At 53.0% G+C, this 24,013-nt stretch overlaps 1 protein-coding gene across 4 annotated transcripts in view; it reads left to right on the top strand.

Annotated features, from left to right (window-relative positions):
- LOC144772324 (uncharacterized) overlaps window positions 1–24,013 on the top strand; it is a 517,545-nt gene that overhangs the window by 3,273 nt on the left and 490,259 nt on the right. For all 4 annotated transcript variants that reach the window (XR_013599716.1, XR_013599715.1, XM_078656565.1 and 1 more), the window contains exons 2-3: window positions 7,243–7,369; window positions 14,511–14,618. Coding sequence is in view for 2 of the 4 variants with exons in the window: in XM_078656565.1 (XP_078512691.1) it covers window positions 7,243–7,369; window positions 14,511–14,618 (235 nt within the window). In the remaining 2 variants the exon portion in view is untranslated. The remainder of the gene's footprint in view (window positions 1–7,242; window positions 7,370–14,510; window positions 14,619–24,013) is intronic.

Genomic DNA, 24,013 nt, shown 5'->3' with positions numbered 1-24,013 from the left:
CCTAGGAACACCTGGGTCAGAAAATGGGGCAAAGCCGACATGCCATCTCTATGCTCGTCTTTGGCCAACTCCAGTCCTGATCTTTCCGGCCTCGCTGCCCCTGCCCAATTGGCCACCATTAACGATTGGTTGACCCAAGCGGGCGACGAATTTGCTCCTCTGAGGCGGATCACGGTTAAGCGAGTCCACGCTGCTAACCGCTGGTTCACCATAGATCTCAAGGAGAAGAAGCTGGCCGCACGGAGAGCCGAGCGAGCCTGGAGAAGAGCTTACTGCCCTGCCCTAAAAACCATCTATCTATCTGTCCTTAAGACATACAAGCTAGGCATTCTTGATGCAAAGACCACATTCTACGCTAACAGGATATTGGCAGCGGAGTCTCAATCAAAAGAAATCTTTGCCACGGTGCATGAACTGGCCTCATCTGATAGAGCTACGGCCACGATCCCCTCTTCCCAATCTCTTTGCGATTCGCTCAACGATTTTTTCGTTGAAAAGATCGCAAAGATCAAGATTAATATCCCTCTTCCATCCGCCACTTTCACTAATCCTTCCCCCCCCCACCATTTCTAAATTAACTTCCATCCCTCTCCTGACCACAGCCACACTTTTCCCTCTGCTCCAAAGAGTGAAGTCGGGTTCTCCCCTGGACTTTGCCCCTGCTCACATCCTGAGAGAAATCTTCCTAACTTGCCCCACTCCGCCCCTCACACTTCTTAACGACTCACTCAGTAAGGGGGTGGTCCCCATCCCCCATAAATCTGCAGTCGTCATTCCTATCTTAAAAAAAGCTGGCATTGACCCTTCATCCCTTTCTAACTATCGTCCCATCTCCCTTTTGCCTTCCCTGGGCAAGGTCTTAGAAACTCACGTGACCAGCACCCTGAGCACCCACGTGGAGATTAATCACTGCCTCTCCCCTTGCCAGGCAGGCTTTCGGCCCCTCCATTCTACGGAGACGGTGGTGATCTCAGTGATGGACAGCCTACGCGAGGGCGTTGACACCAACCGTCCGCAGGCCCTCATCCTTCTAGATCTGTCCGCCGCTTTTGACACGGTGGACCACTCCATCCTCCTCACCCGTGTCAGGGCGGCGGGCATTGAGGGCCTAGCCTTCGCGTGGCTTGAGTCCTTCCTGAGCGAGAGGGCTCAGGCGGTCCATCTTGCCGGTTTCGCCGCCGCCTCTCGCAGGGTAGTGTGTGGTGTTCCCCAGGGCTCTTCACTTTCCCCCCTTTTGTTTAATTTATACATCTACCCCCTCATCTTTGTGTTGCAGCAGCTGGAGGTCACGGTGTTCAACTACGCCGATGACCTCCAGCTAATCTTTAACCTTTCCCACTCCCCCTCATCCATCCAGAATGTTCAATCAGTTATGTTGTTCATTCGGGATTGGATGAACTGCAACCACCTCAAACTCAATCCGGACAAGATGGAGCTAGTCCTGACCGGAGGTGGTTGCAGTCCCTGGTCCCCGTCCCACTGGCCCCTCTCACTTGGTGTACCCCCACTCCCTGTTTCCAAAGTTAAAACCCTTGGCATCTTTCTTAATCCCCAACTCTCTGTTCACCCCCAGGTCAGTTCTGTTGTGTCTTCCTGTTTCCTCTCCCTTAGAACAATTAGGAATATCTCCCGTTTCTTCTCTCTTCCTGCTCTAAAAATCATAGTGATGGCAATGGTGCTCTCTCGCCTGGATTATGGCAACATAATCTATAATGGCGCGCCGGCCTATGCGATTCATCGTCTGCAACTAGTGCAGAACCAGGCTGCCCGCCTGATTCACGGCCTGCCCAAATTCCACCGTGCCACCCCTTTATTGCAGGCTCTCCACTGGTTGCCTGTGAAAGAGCGAGCCCTATTCAAGCTCGGCTGCCTCACCTTCCAGGCCAAAATGGGCACCGCTCCAGAGTTCATATGCTCTGCCATCAAGCCTTACATACCGGGTAGAGAGCTCCGCTCCACCCACTTGGCACTCTTGACCACCCCCCGATTCAAAAAGAAGAAGGCTGGTGGAACTAAATTTGCGGTCCTTGCCCCTGCATTCTGGAACTCCCTCCCTGTGGAACTCCGTACTTCACCATCTTACACACAGTTCCGGAAAAGTCTCAAAACCCTGCTTTTCTCCCGTGCCTTTGCTGCTTAAATACCCTTTGCTTCTGCTGCTGCTTCGCAATCTGAAAGCGCCATGAAACCGCGTGGTATAAGTGCGCTTAATAAATGTTTTTAAATTCAAATAAATTTAAATTCAAATTAATAAGGAGGTAGAGTGCGTTGACGGCGGATTTGAAGGTAGTGTGGATTTCTGGGGTTTTGTTGTTTCTCCATCTCTTCTCGCGTCGTCTGCAGGTTCGCCTGGATTTGTGGAGGGCAGAAGTGAACCAGCTGTCTTTCTTGGAGTATTGCTTCCCTGGACATTTTTTGAGGGGTGCCAGGGTGTTGGCACAGTTGGAGATCCATCGGTGGAGGTTGTGTGCTGTGGTGTTTGCGTTGGCGGAGTGGTTGTACTGAGGGAGTTGATGAGAAGTTTTTCGGTGGCCTTGATCAAGCTATGCCGGGGGGCAGGGAGTAGGGGGTGGTGTATGGTGGGTTTGGCAAAGGCGAGATAAACCCAGTTGTTGTTGGTCCAGGAGAGTTCGGTGGTGTGTCTGTAGCTGATGTTCCCACTGGCGGAGAAGACTGGGTCGAGCGTGTGTCCGACTGTGTGGGTTGGTGCGGCGACTGGCTGTTTGAGTCTGATGTTGGCAAGGTTCTCGAGTGAGAGGCGGTGTTCTGGTCGCTGGGGTTGTCCATGTGGATGTTGAGGTCTCCAAGTAGGATGTAGTTGGTGGATGCGAGAGCCTGGGGTGCGATGAGGTCTACGATGGCGTTGGAGAAGAGCGGTCAGGGGGCCTGTAGAGGAGTCTGCTGCAGAGGGTAGTGCTGGTGTTGGTCTGGAACTGGAAATGGGGGGTGTTCCATGGTCATCATTGGGTCGTTGGAGTGCCTGGTCATTTGAAGTGTGTTCTTCTGGATGATGGCGATGCCTCCTCCTGGGCGATCGGGCGATCATTTTGGGTGATTTTGTAGCTGTTGGGGATGGCGATTGCAATGTCTGGTCTGGAGCAGGGGTTTGTCCACGTTTTCATGAAGATAGCGATGGCAGGAGAGGTGGCATTGAGGAGGTCCCAGATTTCTGTGGGATGGTTGTAGGGGATCGCATGCTGAAGAGGATGCAGTTGATCTGGTCGGGTGCTTTGTTGGTCGTCCGCGCGGCGAGAGGAGCTGGCATGTTGGCGTGGGTGAAGACGTCGTAGCGTTGGAAAGTCCAAGATCCAGGATCCCTGGCGCTTAGTGTGGTCCAGGCGTGGACAGGCGCTGATAGGCTTGCCAGTGGCTGCCATTAAGTAATGCCGCGGGGGGGGGGGGGCGGACAGCTAAGAGGCAGAAGACGCCGGAAGTGACACCGGAGGTGGGCGGAGCTGTGGAGGATCTGCAACATGGAATAAAACAGGAGGAAAAGAAAAGCAGAAAGAGAGACATAAAAAGCAGAAAGAGAGAAGGTCACAGGAGGGGGCAGGGCCATGGAGATTGCAGTGGCAGGGGCGTGAGGAAGAAAGCAGGAGGAAAAGGAAAAGGCAAAAGGCAGAATGAAAGAAAAAACAAAGCGACAGTGAGACAGTAAAAGAAGAAAGAGAGACAGAAGGGCAGTCAAGCAGCAGATCAGTGATGCTGTACCACTGGACCACCAGGAATGAGGCGCAGGCAGAAGCCTGCGGGTGGAGGAGGGCCTCAACCTTATGACCTCTGGGTGAGCAGCAGCAGCACATAGGGCACAGTAGCTGCTACCAGGTGGAGCTGCGCTGCGAAGGAGCAAGTCGACTACAGGATAGTGTACTGCACCTTCACCCCGCAGCGGGGGCCATTATGTAGTGCTGGGGGGTGGGGAAACATGGGAGTGGGAAGGGACACAGGAGGGTGCGGGGCTGCAGGTGATCATGACGAGGGAGAAAACAGAAGTGAAGGAAAAAGCAAAGCCGAAATGCAGGATAAAAGAGAAAAGCAGAAAGAGAGACAGACCGAAAAAAGCAGGAAGAGAAAAGAACAGGGGAGGGGCCGGACCGGTCCGGGCCGTGGGGCATCGTAGCGCATGGGCGATGGGGTAGAAAGTAGGAGGTCAAAGGAAAAAGCAAAACCAAAAGGCAGTGTAAGAGGAATACAGAAAGAGAGATAGTAAAAGCAGAAAGATTCAGAGTGCAGTCAAGCAGCAGAGCAGTGACGCTCTACCACTGGACCACCAGGGATGAGGTGCCCAGGTAGGAGTCTGTGAGTGGAGGAGGGCCACAAACTCCTCACCTCCGGGTCAGGAGCAGCAGCACATGCGGGACAGCAGCAGCGACCATATGGAGCTGCGATGCGAAGAAGCAAGTCCACTATAGTATAGTAGCCCAACCTAACAAAAATACGCAGTGCATGTATTCTGGGTGGCTTCGGGAAATCATGAAATCTCTCACATCATGCAAAACCATCTACCCACTATGTGCTGTGGGGGCGCACGTGGTGGAGAGCCGTATGATGGTTGAATCTGGTGGCTTAGTGGACTAATGCATCCACTGTAGGGACATGTGTTTAACCTCATGGTCACAGGCTCAAATCCTGTTGGATCCACTCAGCCTTTCATCCTTCTGAGGTTGATAAAATGAGTACCATTGAGTTCAGTAACAATAACCACTGCTATTGAGTGCCAAGATACCCTATTGGGTGAACGTGTTCTTTAATACACTTATGTTGTCTACAGTCCCTTCTGGCTTGCATTGAACCCAAGTGCATGATTTATAACTTTATCATTCGCACACTAGTGATACTGACCTGAGTGAGGAGATGAGAGTGAAGTGGGTGCCTGTGACTCTGTATGGTAGGACACAAATTGAAGCCCGTAGGCCCCTGTCCATTCCAGCTGAAGAACTTCAGCCTTAAGGCATGTCTCAGCTGAAGAAAAAGCTAGCAGATGAAGGGCCTAGAAGACGCTCCTCAGGCACATGTGGAACATAACTTAATCTGGAAAAATCGAGTCTATAACTATTTTGTCCATCTTTCATCATTAGGTAACTACACACATTAACCACACACCTAAATGAAAGATGAGAAATAATACATGTTAAAGAAATTGATGAGAAATACATTATTTTAGGTTAACATTATAAAACGCCAGTTGGTTAATGCAGTGACTGAAGATATTTTGTGTTGAACCAGAGAAAAACATCTTTTTTTTTTCTGGTTGGCACAGTGGGGGTTTTACTCGTGAGAAAGTGGCATTCTAAGTCTTATACATTTAGCAGCTGAATGTCACTCCTAGGGCATTAAAACCTTTGAAGTGTCACACGTAAGGAATCTGAAATCTTGGCAGCTATGAACCTTGAAAGGGCGACAGGCTGGTTAGCCTGTGGCAGGTTTTTATTCCCTCTTCTGCAGCTCACAACTGACATTGAGAGAGAGCATTGTGCAGGTGGCACACTTTCACTTGACCTAATAAGAGGACAGTTTAAGCTCTTTTCTTTTAGTCTGGTGGCACATAATAGTGGTGCTGCCAGGCGTCCCCCTTATCTGTACCCGTTGCAGCACATGCCCTGCCAGACATCAGTAGGAGGAACCTTTATTAAGGTGTAAGAATGTATAATTTAAAGAGTATACTTATTGAGAGGCAGTGGTCTCTGGTTTGGAGTGCCCACGCTTTTAGGTCTCGCTGAGAACGCGCATGCGTTCTCAGCGAGACTTGAGTAAAGGGAGTTCAAAAATGCTCCTAAGCAGACTGATTGCCTACACTGCATGTGTGCAGGCGGGTGCACATCGAACATAATTTGGCAGCCTCTGAACCTCTCTCCGCACTCACACTTCAAAGGAATCTGCTCCCCCACCCCCCTGCCACGCAATGCCGAGAGCTTGTTGTTTACAGACAACACCCCAGCTGCTTTTGATCTGGAATCCGCTCCCCCACCCCCCTCCGCGCAATGCCAGAGCTTGTTGTCCAGCAGATCACTGCATTTATCAAACACTGTATTTGGTGAGATAAGTAATGCATCCCTAGGAAGGACAGAGGCACCCTCAAGTCATGAGTTCTGCGACCATAGTGCTACCACGTGGTGACCTTCAATCGTGGAAGTTGCATGTTTTGTTTTTGATTTCTCTCCTGTAGTATTTGTTGTGCCACTGTAGACATTATCACCCTCTACACTTTGAAATGTCAAATTGACATTGATGGCACTCAACTATCACTCAGTTACTCAGTTAACAAAAGAATGTCCCTGCCGTGCCTTTGACACGCTCTGTATCAAACCATCCTCGTCACTGAATATCCTTGGGTCATCTAAACCCCTTTCAACTGTCCGTCTTTTTCAAACTTTTAACCAGAGCCTAGTCAACAGATTCAGTAATCTTTGCATGTGTTTGAACAGTTAGTCCCATCATATGTGATCATGTTCTTGCACGTTTATTTTAATCCACTTAGATTGGGTCTTAACTCTTGTTAGTTTGGATCCTACTAATTGTCAGACTAGAACATTGGAGCACTGTGTGAAGGCTTCAGAAGAGAAAGTGAAACTAACTGCTAATGGCACAAAACAGTTTCTGACTGTTTGAGCCTTTCATAGGTAGACCATATAAGCGTTCCTGTTTGCTGCTCTATTAAACACTTACGAATAACCAAGATTTAAAATCTAAGCAATAAAAGAAACTTGACTGGGAAATCCAAGCCCCAAAACCTGGAATTAAGGTTGCTAAGCACCCACCTAAAATTTATATGAGGCCTGAAAGCATTCTGCCCCACAAAGCTTTTGTTTTATTCAGTTTCATGAACAGCCTCTGGGTCAGACACAGTTCATATCATGGGCCACCAGGGCCAAACAATTTAGATGTAGTTATAAAATGTATCAGCCATCTTTTTGGGCATATGTGTATTTTGTTTTCCAATTTTTGAACACTGGTTTGGCATATCAGTGACACGTGACAATCCAAAAAACACAACCAATAGGAGCTCTGTTCTCGCTTGTACCAGCCAGGTCTTAATGGGGATGGAGGAAGTACATGCAATGGGCTCTGTTGTTTGTACAAAGTGTGGCCTAGCTAGATCCATCGCCGTCATGTTCTCATATCTGATGTGTCTGATTGAAGAGCTAGAGCAAAGAGTACCCCTGGGTCAAATGGCCACACTCTCTGCTTCATCATGCCTGGCTGTGTATGAGGACTTTTTAAATTTATAATTCCATTTTTCAGACGCTGCTCACGTTCCAGGATGTGGTTGCCTGTTTCTCACAACTGGAGCGGGAACTGTTACACAAATGGCAGAAGACTCTTTATGCAAATGTGATGAAGGAAGTTCACCAGGTCGTGATGTCACTGGGTAACGTTGCGCTGCATGTATTTTCTAACATTTGCACCGTTTTTGAATTGGTGGACAGTTTGCCAGTGTATGGTTTTCATATTAAGTTTTGAAATGGTTCTTTAAACTTTCCTTGACTCTGTATAACTATGAAACATGCATTTTCACAGACACCAATTCACACGTACACAATGTGAGTTGAACTACCTTATCATTTTCAGCATTGGACATGAAGCTTCATTCTATTCATTCATTCCTGCCTTCCTGTATTGGTTGATACATCATAGGTAGCACAGCTGGAGCGAAGAATAAAATGTGCCGTATGTAGGAGTGTCCAGTAACAGTGTGACAGGCTAATAAGGAACCATTTGATAGGGTTGGGGCAGCAAACTGCACAGGATACTGGAAGGAATCTTCCTCAGAAGATGATTTAATCCCTTGGTTATTGCTTGCGTGATAGTCCAAACCTTTGCATATTTTACTGAAAAGTGTTTGTTAAGGAAGCTGCGTTTTCATCAAAAAGTGAGTTTTATTACGATTGTCTGTGCTGCTTTCTGGTTTAATTATATATATATTTATTTAGCTTACTTTTATTATAAATAATAGTACAAATATTTTATAACATTAGAACGATCAACAATTTTGTTACTATTTGGAAAAAAGAAAAGTCTTCTCGGAAAGTGCCCATTTTTGACATGTCACCCCCACCTTTTGCCTGATAAATTGTTTGCACAGTGGTGAAGGGAGAGAGTGCTGGACGGAGTTCACATGTGTGCAAACACGCCCTGTGGCGCGGTTTAAGTTGGGGAATTAATTCCTAAGGTCCCTTGCGTCTACCGGCTCTTGTTTTTTTTTTAAATAGTTTTTTATTATTGAGTAAACAAGCGACATATCAGCAAGTTATCATCATATACAAAAAGAGAAGAAAAAAAAACACCTTGTATACAATTCGAACTTTGTTGTCAAGCACCCAGGATTAAACAATACTCAATATTCTTCACCCCCCCGAACTCCCCTACCTCCTCCCCCACCCCCTCGTCAGTGTGCCCTCAAATCTCCTTGTACTATGGAGCATCTACAAAACTGGGCTCACAAAGGTCAGCCTATATCAATGTAAAATAACATCACCATGAATCCCAAGAAAAAGAAATTTCCATCCGTTCGCTCACATGTGCCCCGACTCTCCATTCTGAACTATCAATCTGGCTGGATGTGTCGTGTAGTGCGTGGCTCCTCCCTATACATGCTTAAGTGTCCCCATCCAGGACATTCCCCTCAACGTTCCCGGTGACCTCCACACTAGTGCCCTCTCCCTGAGCTGCCCCAACCTGTACCACGTCCTCGCCTTCCGGCTCCTCCGGTGACTGGAGCTCCGTTACCAATGCTCCCCAAGCCCTCGCAACTTCCAGTGCCTTATCATTAGAGGAGCACCTAGCCAGCTGGAGTCGAAGTGTCGCCTCACTCCCAACCCACCGCTGGAAACTCGCCTTCCATCTCCCAAAACTAGGACCTGCCTTCGCCTTCCAATGCATGGTGAGCTCCCCCTTTGCCATAATTAAGCCCAAGTCATAAAATTTGCTGGTCACTTTAGTGGTAGGGGTGTGTGGAAACCACAACAGGAGGCAGGTTCCCATCTCAGCCTCCAACTCTCGCTCCGTCACACGATTCAAGCATGCCATCACATCCGCCTAATAAGAACCTAACCCCACACAGGACCAAAACATGTGAACAAAATCAGCGTCTTCTGTCTGGCACCGAGGGCACAGCGACTGAGCCCCCCCCCCCGAAATACTGCTGAATCTTGACCGGGGTTAAGTAGGCCCTGTGGAGAGTGTAAAATTGGACCAATTGGAACCTAGCGTTGCGCGTGCCCTTCCAGGCCCGTCTCAGCAACTGCGGCCACGTCGTCTCCGGGATGGGCCTGCCAAGGTCCCCCTCCCATTTGCCTCTCAAGCGATCCAGAAGGGGAAGGTGTTCCGTGGACAGTCGCCGATATAAGTAGGTAATGGCCTTAACCGTACCCGCCACCATAGTGACGTATTGGCACCCCAACGACGCCAGGGGTTCCGACAATCCCATCTTCCAGTATTTCTGAATTCCTGCCACAAGGGCAGCATGCAGTAAATAGTCCCCTCTTGGTAGGTCGAAGGCTTCCCGCAAGGCCGGGAAAGGCACCAAGACACCATCTCTATATAAATCGCCAATCATGTGGAGCCCACACTCCTCCCAGCCAGCCAATGCCGACCAATCTCCACCATGAGGGAGTGCCATGCACATACCCAGAGTGATTTCCGGGGCATAGGGGTTCGCGAACCCCGCTCAGTTCTGACTTCGCAGCCAGCATGACTGGAGGGTGCGCTCCTCGAGAGTGAGCTGGTCCAACCGGAGTTGCTGTCGGAGGATAATGAATGATAGGACATGCCTGGGAATGACTCTGCCCTGCAGACCATCCGGCCCCCTGAACTCCCGTGCCACTGCCTGTGTAAGCCATTGCAGCTGCGCCGCCAAATAGTACCACTCAAAGTCTGGGGCCGCCAGCCCCCCCTCCTCTCTCGGCCGCATCAGGGTGGTTAACGCTACCCTACATCTGGCGGATCCCCAGATAAATTCCGTCACCAACGCCCGTAGTGTCCGAAAAAAGGAAACGGGGATCCAGATCGGGAGGGTACGAAAGAAGTAGAGCAGGCGCGGGAGCGCCACCATCTTCAGAAGGGCCACACGCCCCGCTACCGATAGGGGGAGAGTACGCCAGAACGCTATGCTGCCTCTGAGCTTTCTCAGCACACCACCCACGTTCCCGTCAAAGAGGTCGGCTAGGGCATGAAATATCTTCAACAGCGGCACTATGATTGCTTTTCTTATGGTGGGTGGTAATCTGCCCAATTCCCACGCCTCTTGATAAACCGACTGCAAGCGTGGCACCAGGAGGTCCAAATAGGCTGCATAAAACTCCACTGGGAGGCCGTCGGCTCCCGGCGTCTTTTTCCGAGCCATGTGTTTGAGCGCTGCCCTAATTTCTCCCAGCGAAATAGGTGCGCCCAGCTTGGCGCTCTGGTCTGGACCCAACTGCGGCAGTCCCGCGGCCTCTAGATAATCATCCAGACCTTCGGGGGGTTCTCTCATCCTGCTCTGATATAGCAGCGTGTAATATTCCAAAAATTGGGTATTCACTTCCGTCTGAGAGAAGACCAGGTCACCTGCGGGTGTAGTCAGAGACATTATAGGGGAGCCCCGGACCAGCGGGTTAGCCAGCCAAGCCAGCATCGTCCCTACCTTGTCCCGTTCAGCATGAGCGCGGGCCATATATTCTCTATAATCATAGCAGCTGAGCCGCTCTACCTGCGTCGCCACCTCCTCGCGTGCCGCCGTCACCGCAGCCGAGCTGCTCCTATCCTTGTGGTTATCTATTTCCGCCTGGCGCAGGGTGGCCTCCGCCCGGTCTATATCTTGTACCAATACCCTGCGCGGTACAGCGACGGACGAAATGCATGTCCCGCTCACCACTGTTTTAAAAGCGTCCCATTCGTGCGCCCTGCTCGATGCCGTTTCGGCGTTGCCCAGGAAGTAGTGCTCTATGCCCTCCCTGAGCTCCGCCGGGCACACGGGGTCCTCCAGCGTCGCGGGGTTCAATCGCCGCGTCGGGATCACCTGCCGTTGCCGCGACCAGAGCACAGTTATCAGGCAGGGGTTGTGGTCCGAGATCGTCCTCGCTAAGTAATTGCTACTGCATATGAGTTCCAACGCCCCCGGAGTGCACAAGACGCCATCAAGCCGCACATGTAAGTCATGTGGCACCGAATAAAAGGAATAGTCCCTGCCCGAGGGATGCTGCGCCCGCCATGCATCTACTAGACCCCACGCTTCCTGCCAGTCCCTGCGTACCTTGGCCACCCGTCGTACAGCCAACTGAGCCAGCGGTGGGTGGGAGCGATCTAGCTCCACGTCGGTGATTGAGTTGAAGTCCCCCCCATAAACACTGTGCCAACTAGAAACAATGCCAACTTCCCAGACAGCCGCGCAAAAAAATGCGGCGTGGTCGGAGTTCGGAGCATAGACGCTGCTGAAGGTCACATCTCTACCATCCAGGCGGCCCAACACCAACACATACCTCCCCTCTGGGTCTATGATAGTGGTCGTAGGTTGGAAGGGGACCCCTGATCGCACCCAGATTAATGTCCCCCTGGCAAAGGCAGAGTAAGTGGTATAAAACAACTGTCCCCGCCACCTCCTTTGCAACGCCCGTCCCTCTGACTGATCAATGTGTGTCTCTTGCAGAAAGGCCACCTGGATCCCCCTGCGAACTAAATATGCATGCACTTTATAGCGTTTCCTCATGGAGTTCAGCCCTCGCACATTCCACTTCACATTTCAATTCAAGTCTGGTCGCCATAGGAAAGAACGTCACCGAACACAACCCAATGCAGCTTAAGGGGCACACTGACAACCCCTCCCTGAACATATCTTCCCCAACAACCCCCCACCCCAACTTTCCCCAGAACAGGCTCTAAACCATAGGTACCCATCCAAACACTAACCCACTAAGGGAAACACCCTGGTAGCTACCAGAGTCTCACAATAAGTGTGAGGTAGAAGGGGCAGTTCAACACCAGCACAAGCCGGACTGCGGCCTCCCTTGTCTAAACTAGTGGTCAGGCCTTGCATCTGAAGTTCCCTCCCCTCCCGGCAGCGCCCCACCCCAGGGGGAACCCCCTAGCTGAATCCCCCCCCTCAAGGCGAAGCCCCCTGTTCAAATCAAGGATCCATCCCCCCGCCCTCGTTCACTAAGTCAAGTCCACCCCACCCAGTGGTGCAGCCCCGCTCCCTGAATTTGTCCCCTCACTGTGCACAGGTTGGAATCAGGGATCAACAGTCATCCAGCAGGCCATCAGCAGTCCGTGGAGTAACCTCAGGCAGATGGTCGTTATCCTCTCCGGATCCCCCGGACCCCACCTCTTCCGACTCCTGGAGGGATGTAGTGTCTGCCAAAGATGCCGCCTTCGCTGATCCGGAGATGAGTGCTACCGCCTGTAGCGCTGCTTGCCTTTCCAGACCAGTTTGGAAATTAGTAGGTGATTGCCCATTCACCCCACGTTTCCTGGTGCGTCGGCCCCGTCGGGGTCTTGGCTGCATCTCGGTTTCTGAGTCCCGTTGTCCCGGGCCATTCTTGCCCGCGCGATATTGTTCGAGCCAATGCCAGGCATCGTTGGGATCATCAAAAAAGGAGGCCATCCCATCCACCATCACCTTCAGACGTGCCGGGAAAAACAAAGCATACTGTATACCCTCGTTGCGGCGCTCCCTCTTGACAGTCATGAAAGAAAAACGGCTATGTTGGACCTCCTGCGAATAATCAGGGTAGAGGGAAACGGACGCATTGTCCACTCTGTAGGGTCCAGATGTCCGGGCCGTCCGCAGTATGAGGTCACGATCCTTGAAGTGGAGCAGGCGCGCGACCACGGGTCTGGGGGGACGGCCCTGAGCCGGGGGCCGGGCCGGCACGCGATGAGCCCTCTCCAGGGTATAGAACTGGGACAAGCCTTCAGGGGCGACCACCTCTCGCAGCCACTTCTCCAGGAAGACCACCATATTGTCCCCCTCGCATTTTTCAGGAAGGCCCACCACCCTGATGTTGCGTCTGTTGCGCCATTCCACGTCTTCGGCCCAGAAATTGCACTCTGCGCGAGAGGTCGCTCAGCGACGCGTCCGTCGCCTTCTGCGCCGGTTCAGGCGTTGCAAGTGCGATTTCGGTGCTCTTGACACGATCTGCTAATTTGCCGTGATCAGCCCGCAACAGACCAAGGCTGGTTGAAACCTGCGTTATGTCCTGGTGCAGTGAATCCCTCGTGTCCGCTATGGCCTTAAGAATCTGGTCCATTTGCTGTTGTTGTAACCCCACAGTCGGGCCTCCAACCGGGGCCTGGGCTTGAGGGTCATGCGAGTCATCCACGGGGTCCGTCTGCACTGCCTCCGGGGTGCGCTGCGGCTTCCCCATGGCCCAGCTGCAAGGGCAGCCGCCCCACCCAAGAGTCCGGGGTCAGGTGTTCCCAGTCTCACACCTCAGCAACTTCCGCTGATGTAACCCCCACGGCTCAAGCCGCCACTCCAGGCGCGTCACAATCCACCAGTCAGGGTGCGCGCCCCCAGCAAGAGAACAGCACCCCGTGGAGTCGAGGCAATCCGACCAGGGGGCCGAGCAGGCGCCCTACTATGGCGTCCTCGCTGTCATCCCCTACGGGCACAGGCAGGCCACAGTTCTGCAGGGCAGGGGGTCGGTGCGATCATCCGGGCTAGCTCCCACCCAACGATGAGGCCAGCTCCCCGCCAGGCTGAGGTGTGGAGGAGCATGCACCGAGAGGACGGGGAGACCGCACAACGTCAGGCCTCCGAGGCCCCCGCAGCCACAGGAAGTCCCCGCAGCGCCACTACGGCAGCACCACCATCAAATTGGCTCTTCTTGGCCCCCAGCGGGAGTTTAAGGCGTTTTGTCACTCTCCGCCGATGCCGCACCAGCAGTGTTCCGGCCGGAGCTGCACAGCAGGCGCTACACTCCCATCCGGTGCGGGGGTACCCGCACCCAGCTACAGTGTCTCCGCCTGGCCGCCTTCCACAGCGGCGGTCTCAGGATCACTCGAGGCCGGGGATGCCAGACCTCGTGTAGGCCGCAAAGAAGATGGCCGGCCCGTCTGCAAAGTCTGCCGCCGCAATAGTCGCAGCAGCGATCCCCGCCGCCGAGATCTGGGCTCAACCTGGACACAGGGCCCTCACGAGTCCCGAGGGCCCCCACTGAGGGCTCTGACACCGCCGGGGGAGTCACAGGTCAGGATAAATGCCGAGGCCGACACGGAGCTCGGGACTCACACGTCCATGCTCGGTGGTGCCTAAGCCACGCCCCCGTCTACCGACTCTTGGTTACAACTGAATGTCAATGTGTTGTCTGTGAGGCTTATTATTTGCCCGGTTACATTTATTGTACAGTAACAAAGAATTTACAAAGTTTATCCCCTTGGCACCCGCTTGCGGTGATGGCCACCATTGCACAGGAAGTATGCTCTTTAATTCTGTAATTACTATTGTTAATAACCCACATCGGTTTACATTCTTGTCTATTGGACCATAAATCAACAAGCTGTTCATCACTTAGAAATCTCCTTTTGTTTCTTAGGTCCAGTGATTGCAACTGCTGTCTTTTCATTAAGAGCAAACGAAAAAGATCTGTGTCCTTTGGGCAGTGAGGACTATGACAGAAGATACAGTGATGACCAGTCCCCAAGTGAGTGAGAAGCGTGCAAGTGTTTTATCAGTAATCAGACAGGCATTTTCTTCAGGTCCACGTATGTGCTTTGATGCTCATTCTCAAGCACAGACATGCTGAAAGATAAAATCGCACTATTTGCCACGTTCTTGACTAACTAGTTTGAATGATCTCATCGGTCTTCTTTACATGAATGAATATTTTCTGATCTTTCCACTTCAAACTAAATCTGAGTGGAGGTGAAAGGCCCCCTAGCGGATGGACTGTTCGTCACAGGCCAGCCGGAGTACTTGCAAAAGTCGCTCTAACAGACCTGCGGGGCAGGATAGACATATAGGCAATAGCAGGTCAGACACGTATGTAAACCACACCGGCTGTACAAGTGTGCACCCAGGCAGCAATGGCAGCCCTGACCTACGTTTACAAACATCATGTCGGCAGCACTTCTAACGTGTGTCGGAAGGGTGTGCGCACTTTGACACTGCATTACAGAGGGAAAGGGCCCAGAGCCTCGAGGCTCCACACGAAAACCAGCATGCATACTAGCTTGCAGTAGAAGACTGGTGGCCTGGGTCTCCAAGACATCTGTGGTGTCTGTTCGTTATCCGAGTGACAATCGGTGTGACACCTACTTGGTGCCAACACGCACACCAGCCCGTCTTGGCAAGCTGTTGGCAGGAGCCTAGAAACATCACTGGCTCAAGGGCTCAGGCCACCCGGCACTGGCAGGGCGGAGTTGGTCCAGCACAACCTTGGGGCTACCGTACCTACCGCTTGTCATGACAGGTGGATGATCCGTTACATCCTTCAGCTAAGCACCACTTCCTACGAGAGGTAGGAAGGGTGCAATCAATCAATCAATCATAACACTTGTAAAGCGCACTACACACCTGTGAGGGTCCCAAGGTGCTGGGGGTGTGGGGGGGGGGAGGGGGAGGCGGGCGTCCTGCTAGTGATCGAAGAGCCATGTCTTGAGAAGTCTCCTGAAGGCCAGTAGGTTCTGGGTCTGCCGTAGGTTGGTGGGGAGGGTGTTCCAGGTCTTGGCGTCGAGGTGGGTGAAGGATCTGCCGCCGTTGGCTGCTCTTCGGATGCGGGGGACTGTGGCGGGGCGAGGCTGGCGGAGCGGAGCTGACTGGTGGGGGTGTAGAAGTTGAGTCGAGTGTTGAAGTATGCTGAGCCGGTCTTGTGGAGAGCTTTGTGTGCGTGACTAAGGAGCTTGAAGGTTATCCTCTTGTTGACGGGGAGCCAGTGCAGGTCTCTCAGGTGTGGTGTGATGTGGCTGCGGCGGGGGATGTCGAGGATCAGACGAACTGACGTGTTCTGGATGCGTTGCAATAACCTCAGGAGCTTGACCGACGTTCCTGCTTGGAGGGCGTTTCCGTAGTCCAGCCTGCTGGTGACGAGTGCCTGGGTGACTGCTCTTCTTGTCTTGGTGGGGATCCACTTGAAGATCCTGCGGAGCATTCGGAGTGTGTTGAAGCAGGATGAGCAGACGGCGTTGACCTGTTTTGTCATGGAGAGGGTGGAGTCAAGGATGACCCCTAGGTTGCGTGCGTGGTCAGTGGGTGTCGGGGCTGTTCCTAGAGTTGCAGGCCACCAGGAGTCGTCCCAGGCTGAGGGGGAGGAGCCAAGGATGAGGACCTCCGTCTTGTCCGAGTTCAGCTTCAGTCTGCTGTTCCTCATCCATTTGGCGACGGCCTTCATTCCTTCGTGGAAGTTGGTCTTGGCGGTGTGAGGGTCTTTGGTGAGGGATATGATCAGCTGAGTGTCGTCGGCGTAGGAGATGATGATGAGGTCGTGCTGTCGGGCGACGTGGGTGAGGGGTGCCATGTAGATGTTGAACAGCGTCGGGCTGAGGGAAGAGCTCTGGGTATGCTGCAGATGATTTCGGTGGCCATGGAGCGGAAGGGGGAGGCGGACACTCTGCCGGAGAGGAAGGATGTTGTCCAGTCCAGGGCCTTCTCTTGGATCCCAGCGTTGTGTAGGCGTGTGCGTAGTTTGTGGTGGCAGACCGTGTTGAAGGCGGCTGACAGGTCCAGGAGGATGAGGGCTGCTGTTTCTCCGTTGTCAAACAGGGTCCTGATGTCGTCCATGGCGGCGATGAGGGCGGTCTCGGTGCTGTGGTTGCTGCGGAACCCGGACTGGGACGGGTCCAGGATGTGGTTATCCTTGAGGAAGCGTGTCAGTTGTTTGTTGACGATTTTCTCTGTGACCTTAGCCTGGAATGGGAGCAGGGAGATGGGTCGGAAGTTCTTGAGGTCCTTGGGGTCCGCCTTGGGTTTCTTGAGTAGGGCGTTGATCTCGGCATGCTTCCAGCTTTCTTGGAAGGTTGCTGTCTCGAAGGAGGTGTTGATTGTTTTCCAAAGATGGGGTGCGATGGCTGTGCTGGCTTTGTTGAAGATGTGGTGGGGGCATGGATCCAGTGGTGATCCGGAGTGGATAGTGTTCATGGTCTCGCTGGTATCCTTGTCATGGACGTTGGTCCAGGAGAGCAGGCGGTAGGTGCAGGTGGGGGCGGTGGTTGTTGAGGAGGGGGATCGTGGCGTTGAAGCTGTCGTGGATGTTGGTGATCTTGCGGTGGAAGAAGGTGGCCAGTGAATCGCACAGGTCTTGTGAAGGTGGAATGTCGTTGGTGTTGGAGCTGAGGTTGGAGAGTTCCTCTTTGCTGTTGTGTGCGTTGTTATCCAGGCGGTTTTTGAAGGAGGCCCTCTTGGCTTTTCTGATGAGTTGATAGTGTCTGCGGGTGGCATCCTTGTGGGCTGCGTAGTTGTCCGGTGTTTGTTCGCGGAGCCAGTTCTTCTCCAGTTTTCGGCAGGTTCGTTTGGAGGCCTGGAGGTCTTCAGTGAACCAGGTGGCTTTCATGCTGGTGTGGTTGTTGGGGGGTGTCTTGAGCGGGGCGAGGGTGTTGGCGCAGTCGTCGATCCACTGTCTAAGGTTGCGGGCGGCGTTGTTGCGGTCGGCGGAGTCGGCAGGTGAGTTCTGGGGGAGGGTGTTGGTTAGCTGGTCTTCTGTGATCCTGCTCCAGCAGCGTCGGGGCATTTGTTGGGTGTGGTGGGTTTCCTGAAGGTGAAGTGGATGCAGTGGTGGTCAGTCCAGTGGGGTTCGGTGGTGTGGCTGAAGGAGACGTGGGGGCTTGCGGTGAAGATGGGGTCCAGCTTGTAGCCGGCGGCGTGGGGTGGTGCTGTCACGAGCTGTCTAAGTCCGAGCTTGGCGAGATTGTCGATCAGGGTGTTGGAATTGTTGTTCTCTAGGTGGAAATTCAGGTCCCCAAGGAGGATGTAGTCTGTGGAGGCGAGGGCGTGTATGCTGATGAAGTCTGCGATGGAGTCGCATGTACTGTGGTCGGGGTCCGGGGGTTCTGTAGACGAGGGTTCCTCTGAGAGTGGTGTTGGGGTCGGTGTGGATCTTGAAGTGCATGTGTTCGGCGGTGCTGAGGGTGTTGTCGGTGTTGGTCGAGACTCTGAGGGTGTTTCTGTGGACAATGGCGATTCCTCCTCCAATGCGTTGGTACGGTCCCTACGGGTGATCTTGTAGTCTTCCGGGATGGCTATGGCGATGTTTGGGGCTCAGGTGGGGTTCAGCCAGGTCTCTGTCAGGAAGTCTGGGGAGGTAGAGTCGAGGAGGTCCCAGAGTTCGATGGCGTGTTTGCGGGCAGAGCGGGTATTGAGAAGGATGCATCTGAGGTAGTTGGGTTCTTTTGTTGGAGGTTTGGTTAGCCGGAAGCTGGTGAAGCTGCAGTTCCGGCAGGAGAAGGGTCCGTGGGTGTGCTTCGGGGAGGCCTGGAAGCAGGTGTGTTTACATCCGGGGTTGAGTGCGTGGAGGATGCTGGCATCGTAGTGGAGTCCGGCGTCGTGGCGTTCGCCGGGGCCAGGGGTTCTGGCGCTGGGCACGGTCCAGGCGCGGACGGGTGCAGACTGGCTTGCCTTAGGCACGGCCACCATAAATGGAGAGGTGGGAGGGAGGTGTAGCTGGGAGGCGGGTGCGGGGTGGCCAATGGGGGACTAGGGGGCGGGGCCGCAGGGGACGCAGCGGCGGGAACTGGGGATGGGAGGGGGTGGTGAAGGAGAGCAGAGGACGTGGGGCAGAGAGCGATAATACAGATCGAAAGTGGCATATAAATATACACAGCGAACAATTACAATCAAGAAGAGACCATAAAAAGAATAAAAAGAAGCAGCGATGGGCAGAGCCTAGCAGGCTTCAAACCCTGGCAGGAGCTGGCTGGGAGCACTGGCGCCTAGCAGGTGGAACTGTGCGGTGCGTGGAGTGACCTGCCAGGAGGCAGGGGGAAGATCGCACCCCTTCCACACTGCACCAACAGTGTGGAAGGGCTTTGGCCCTTCGGCCGCAATGGGACCTGTGCAACCTCAGGAGGTGTCCCATGGAGGGGAACTGAGCTCCTGTTCGGGCAGAGGTCCTGCTTGGGCTCACTACCCAGTTACTCGCCTACCCCGAGCTTCCCCGCTTGTGACGGCAATCTGAGTTGGAGACATAATGGGCAGGCGAGTCCTACGGAACATGATCCAATGTCATACCTGCCCGGGGAATCTCGTGTACCTTTTCATAAGGCACACCCGGGGATGACTCTTAACCCAATTGTGCGAGCACCCTGCTCCTAACCTGCGTAGGGAGGATGCTCGCACCTTCCCACTGCTGTACATTGGGACCATGCCTGAGTTCTAGGGTTGCAAACCGAGAGTAGGCGAAGACTAGGAGGACAAAACAAGCAAAACATTTTGGGGATGTTGCCCTAAGAAGGCAATGTCTAACTATATGCCGGGGACATTTAAAGAAGTGAACAATGTAATAGATCAACAAGTAAAATGCCGATGTTGGATATGTTACCACAAGAATTTTATAAGACTTACAAAAAGAGCTTTGCCCCAGACTTTTATTGGTCTATATGGATGCCATGGAGACTGGAGTGTCACCGAAATCCACAAAGGAAGCCTTTAGTGGTGGCCTTTGGATGTAAGATCCTGCAAGCCATTATTCTTAATAAAACGATGAATATAAAACATTAAGAAATTCTGGTGAATAGGTTGCTGCAGTCTATCAGAAACTGTATACATCATGACCAAAATGGGCTTAACCTAACAACAGCACGCACAGTAATGTTTAGCACATCTTTTCCCACACTAGAGGAGGCTTCCCTAAGTGGATTGGGTTGTTATATTCTCAACCACTGGCAGGGGTGTGACCAGTAATGTTGTTGGGCTTTATTGTGTAGGAAACAAGGCATTCATGTCCGCTCTTGCCACTGCTTTTGACAGTGGCAGTGGAAACTCTTGCATGCGCTGCGAGAGAGAGTGATCGGAACTGGGGGACCGCATGGGGATGATGGATTTTCGTCCTTGAAGGACCAAGTAAATGGCGTTCCTACTGTCATAGCTGAGTTTGGAATTGTTTCTAGTCTTCAGGTACACTGGGAAATTATAGTCGGTTCCCTCTCGGGCCCATAGCCGAGCTAGAACCAGCTGTGGACACCTCCTTGCACGACTAAAGTGGGAGCCAGAAACCTTTACGGGTTTATGAAGGTCATATGCCCTTCCCCCCCCCCCCGTTCCCCCCTCCCCCGCCCTTCCTGGTTTGAGTAGTGACAGCAAAAATGCTGATGCTGCCTAGATTCTCTTTTTTTTGTAAAACATATGTTTATTCAAAAAAAAATGTTTTTGTTTTTGTGTTTGAGAAAGAAAGGTATGAAAACAAGGAAGGAAGAAATAGGTGGGAAAGAAACATAGAAGGAGGAACAATCCGCCAAATTACCCCACACAGGGGGTGCAGAAAGCATCGCTGTGGAACCAAGGGAACATAAAGATAGAAGGAGATCACAGTGTGGACTGTCTCGGGCAGTGCCCTTGTCCATCAGTCAATATCAGGCAAAGCAGCACCCAGTTCGTAGCATCCCTTCCATGGTGTAGAATCCGGAGTTCCCAAGGGAGAATACAGATGCCTATGAAAGCTGTGTCCCCTTGGACCACACGCAATGTGCGTTGCATTCAAAAGTGGAGAACAAAACCCCCCCCCAACAACCCCAAAGTCCCCAACCCCCCCCCCCCCCCCCCTTCCCCCAGTGGTGGCGACCAACAGTCAAGCATCACTTCAACATTCGCAACGGCGGTCAGACCTGGAAAAGGTGTAGCGCTCGAATTGTTGAAGGGCAAACAGCAGAAGGCAGGCCCCTGGACAGGAACCTGACCAGCGGTCCCCACTTGAACATGAAGTTTTTAAAATTTCCCCAAAAAATATCAGACATTCTCTCCATACTCAGGAGTCGCCACAACCTTGCATGCCACAGCGAGATGGCCGGAGCCGACGGGCTTTTCCAAGCGGCCGCCAGGGTCACTTTAGCCGCTCCCAAGCACAGCCATATAATGCGTTGATCAGCTCTGGTCTGGTGCTCCAACAGCGGGTCTCTAAGCCCCAGCAGGACATACTCTATGGAGTTTGGAATCGGGTATCCCACCACGTCCTTGATGTGAGACAGGATCTCAGCCCAGTAGGGTTGGATGGAGGGGCAGTCCCACCAGATATGGCGGAAGTCGCCCAGCATACCGCAGCCCCTCCAGCACTTGTCTGAGGTGGACGGGAAGATCCGATGTAGCTTAGACGGGTAGAGGTACCAGTCATACAGAATTTTTAAGTGTGCCTCTCTGAGATCAACTGAGTGGTTATGTGGTGCTACGTCCCTCCAGAGGGCCCTCCATTCTGCATCAGTGATGTTCCTACCTAATGTGGTTTCCCAGTGGTCCATGTAATGGGGACGGGGAGATATCGCGGTGTCCAGCAACAACCCATAGAGAAAGGAGATCGTCCCCTTCATAGTAGATGTGCGGAGGATAAAAGCCTCAAATTTAGTCAGTGGCCTAGTAGCAGCGTCGACCACTCCCGCCGAGGTCGCCCAGTGCAAGAGCTGGAGATGACGATAGTGTTCAGTGGGGGGGACATCGTAGTCCCGCATACAATTCTGGAAGGTGAGAGGTGACACACCATGAAACAGATGGGTAAGGGCTCTACAACCACCCCTTCTCCAGATGTCAAAGGGACCGTCGGTCGAGGCCGGGGGGAAGGCCGGATTAAAATGAATCGGAGTAAACGGAGATGGGAAGGTGGTCCACCGGTCATCGCTACTAATCGTGTCCCAGATTTTTAGAACCGTGCTGGTGGGAGTACTAACATACGCATTCTTGGGGCGGTCAGCCTTGGGCTTCCAGGCCAAATCCCAGATAGACCGTCCGGCCACACTTCGATCCATGTGGAGCCAGTGCTTCTCCGAGAGCTGCTGGGACCATTCCACCAACACCCGTAGTTGCGCAGCTTTATAATACAGGTGCATGTCAGGGAGACCCACCCCCCCCATCCACACGCGGACGGCGCAAAACTGCATAGGAAAGCCGAGCCCGGCCGTTCTGCCACACAAATTTCAACATCATGGTCTTGAGCTGGCGAAAGTAGGCCAAGTCCACCGGTATGGGCAGCGCCTGAAAGAGGTATAGGAGTTTGGGGAGGAGGACCATCTTAAGCGCGTGAATCCTGCCCAACCATGATATGAACTTCGGCTTCCATCTCTCCAGTTCCGCGCGGATCGCCGTCATCATCGGCGGAAAATTGGCCTGGAATAACGCACCCAGGGTAGAAGTCAATCTTACTCCCAGATACAGCAAGGAGGAGGTCGACCACGACAGTGGAGTAATCGCTCGGACCTGTTGCACACCCTCGGGAGGCAGAGTGAGGTTCAAAACATATGATTTGGAGAGGTTAACCTTGAAGCCCGCCGCCTCTTCGAAGGCAGAGAGCAGCGTGTGGACATGCGGCAGTGACAGCGCGGGTTCTCTGACCGAGAGTAACACATCATCTGCGAAGAGCGTGATCTTATGTTCTTCGCCAGAGAAGGGGATGCCCAGGATGCGTTCGTCCCTCCGGACCGCAAGCGCCAGCGGTTCAATACTGAGAGCGAAGAGGAGTGGGGAGAGAGGACAGCCCTGCCGCGTTCCACGCGAGTGGCGGAAGCACCCGGATCTATGGCCATTAACTATCACCCTAGAGGTGGGGTTGCTATAATTAGCCTCAACCATTCTAATGAAGAGGGGAGAAAACCCAAAGGCCACCAGCGTGCGGTGGAGGAAGCCCCAATCGACACGGTCGAAGGCCTTCTCCGCGTCAAGCCCCACTAAAACTGCAGGCACATGAAATCTATTAGCCTTTTCAATCAGGTGGAGGACACGCCTCAGGTTGTCATGCGTTTGCCTGCCCTTTATGAAACCGGACTGGTCCGGATGTATAAGAACCGGCATTAAGTCCTGCAGTCTACGAGCTAAAATAGACGAGTACAGCTTGGCATCCAAATTGAGGAGCGCTATCGGGCGAAAGGACGCGCATTCTGAGTGGTCTTTCCCTGGTTTAGGGATGACAGTAATCAGGGCCTCGGCCATAGTCTCCGAGGTCCGGCCCTCGGATGCCATGGCGTTGAAGAGGGAGACCAGGTAATCACAGAGGTCCGACGCAAACGTCTTGTAAAACAAGGCAGTGTAGCCGTCAGGACCGGGGGCCTTGTGGAGTTTCAAAGCCCCGATGGCGTCCAACACCTCTTCCCTAGTGATAGAGGAGGACAGCGAGTCATTCCATTCCCTGGACACCTGAGGAATCGGGAGACCCTCCAGGAATGCAGACTGCGCAGCCGGGGCAAGGGTGTCGCTGGAATAGAGATCCGCATAAAAACGGCCGAAAAGAGCTGCCTTATCCGCATCCTTGTGCTGTATAGTACCCGCGTGATCTCGTATGCCCCCAATATAGTCTTTCTCACGTTTATCACGAAGTTGCCGGGCCAGGTGGCGCCCCACCTTGTTCCCCTGAGAGTAGGATATGCGTCGGAGCCGGAGGAGGGTAAACTCAGCACGATTGTTATAATGGGCCCTTAATTTCCCCCTCACCGCCGTCAGCGGCCGCAGGGTAATCCTAGAGGGGTTAGACTTGTGTGCCTGTTCAAGGTTCGCTAACTCCGCCTCCAGATCCTCCCTCTCCTTCCTCCGCAATTTATTGAGGTTAGCATTAAGAGCGAGGCAAGTGCCCCGAATCGTGGCCTTACAGGCATCCCAAGTGACATACACCGAGGTGTCGGAAGGAGGGTTAAGGGCCAGAAACTCCCCCATCGCTCTCCGCAGTTCTTTACAGGACGTCTCATCACGCACCAGCGCTGCCGGGAAGTACCATTTCCTCCATCCGTCCCCCCCCACCCGCCAATGCAGCCCCAGAACCACCAGGCTATGGTCCGAGACAGACAGAGGGAAGATACTGGACATGCGGACATCCCCCCTAAGGGCCTGGCTGATAAAGATATGATCTAAACGGGAGTAAGAGCGATGGACATTTGAAAAGAATGTGTAGTCTATGGTATGGGGGTGTAAGAACCGCCA

This window comes from Lissotriton helveticus, chromosome 8 (assembly GCF_964261635.1).
Source record: "Lissotriton helveticus chromosome 8, aLisHel1.1, whole genome shotgun sequence".
Classification (NCBI taxonomy): Eukaryota; Metazoa; Chordata; class Amphibia; order Caudata; family Salamandridae; genus Lissotriton; species Lissotriton helveticus.
The sequence above is the reverse complement of the archived record's forward strand: the minus strand, read 5'-3'. Positions and strand labels throughout refer to the sequence as shown.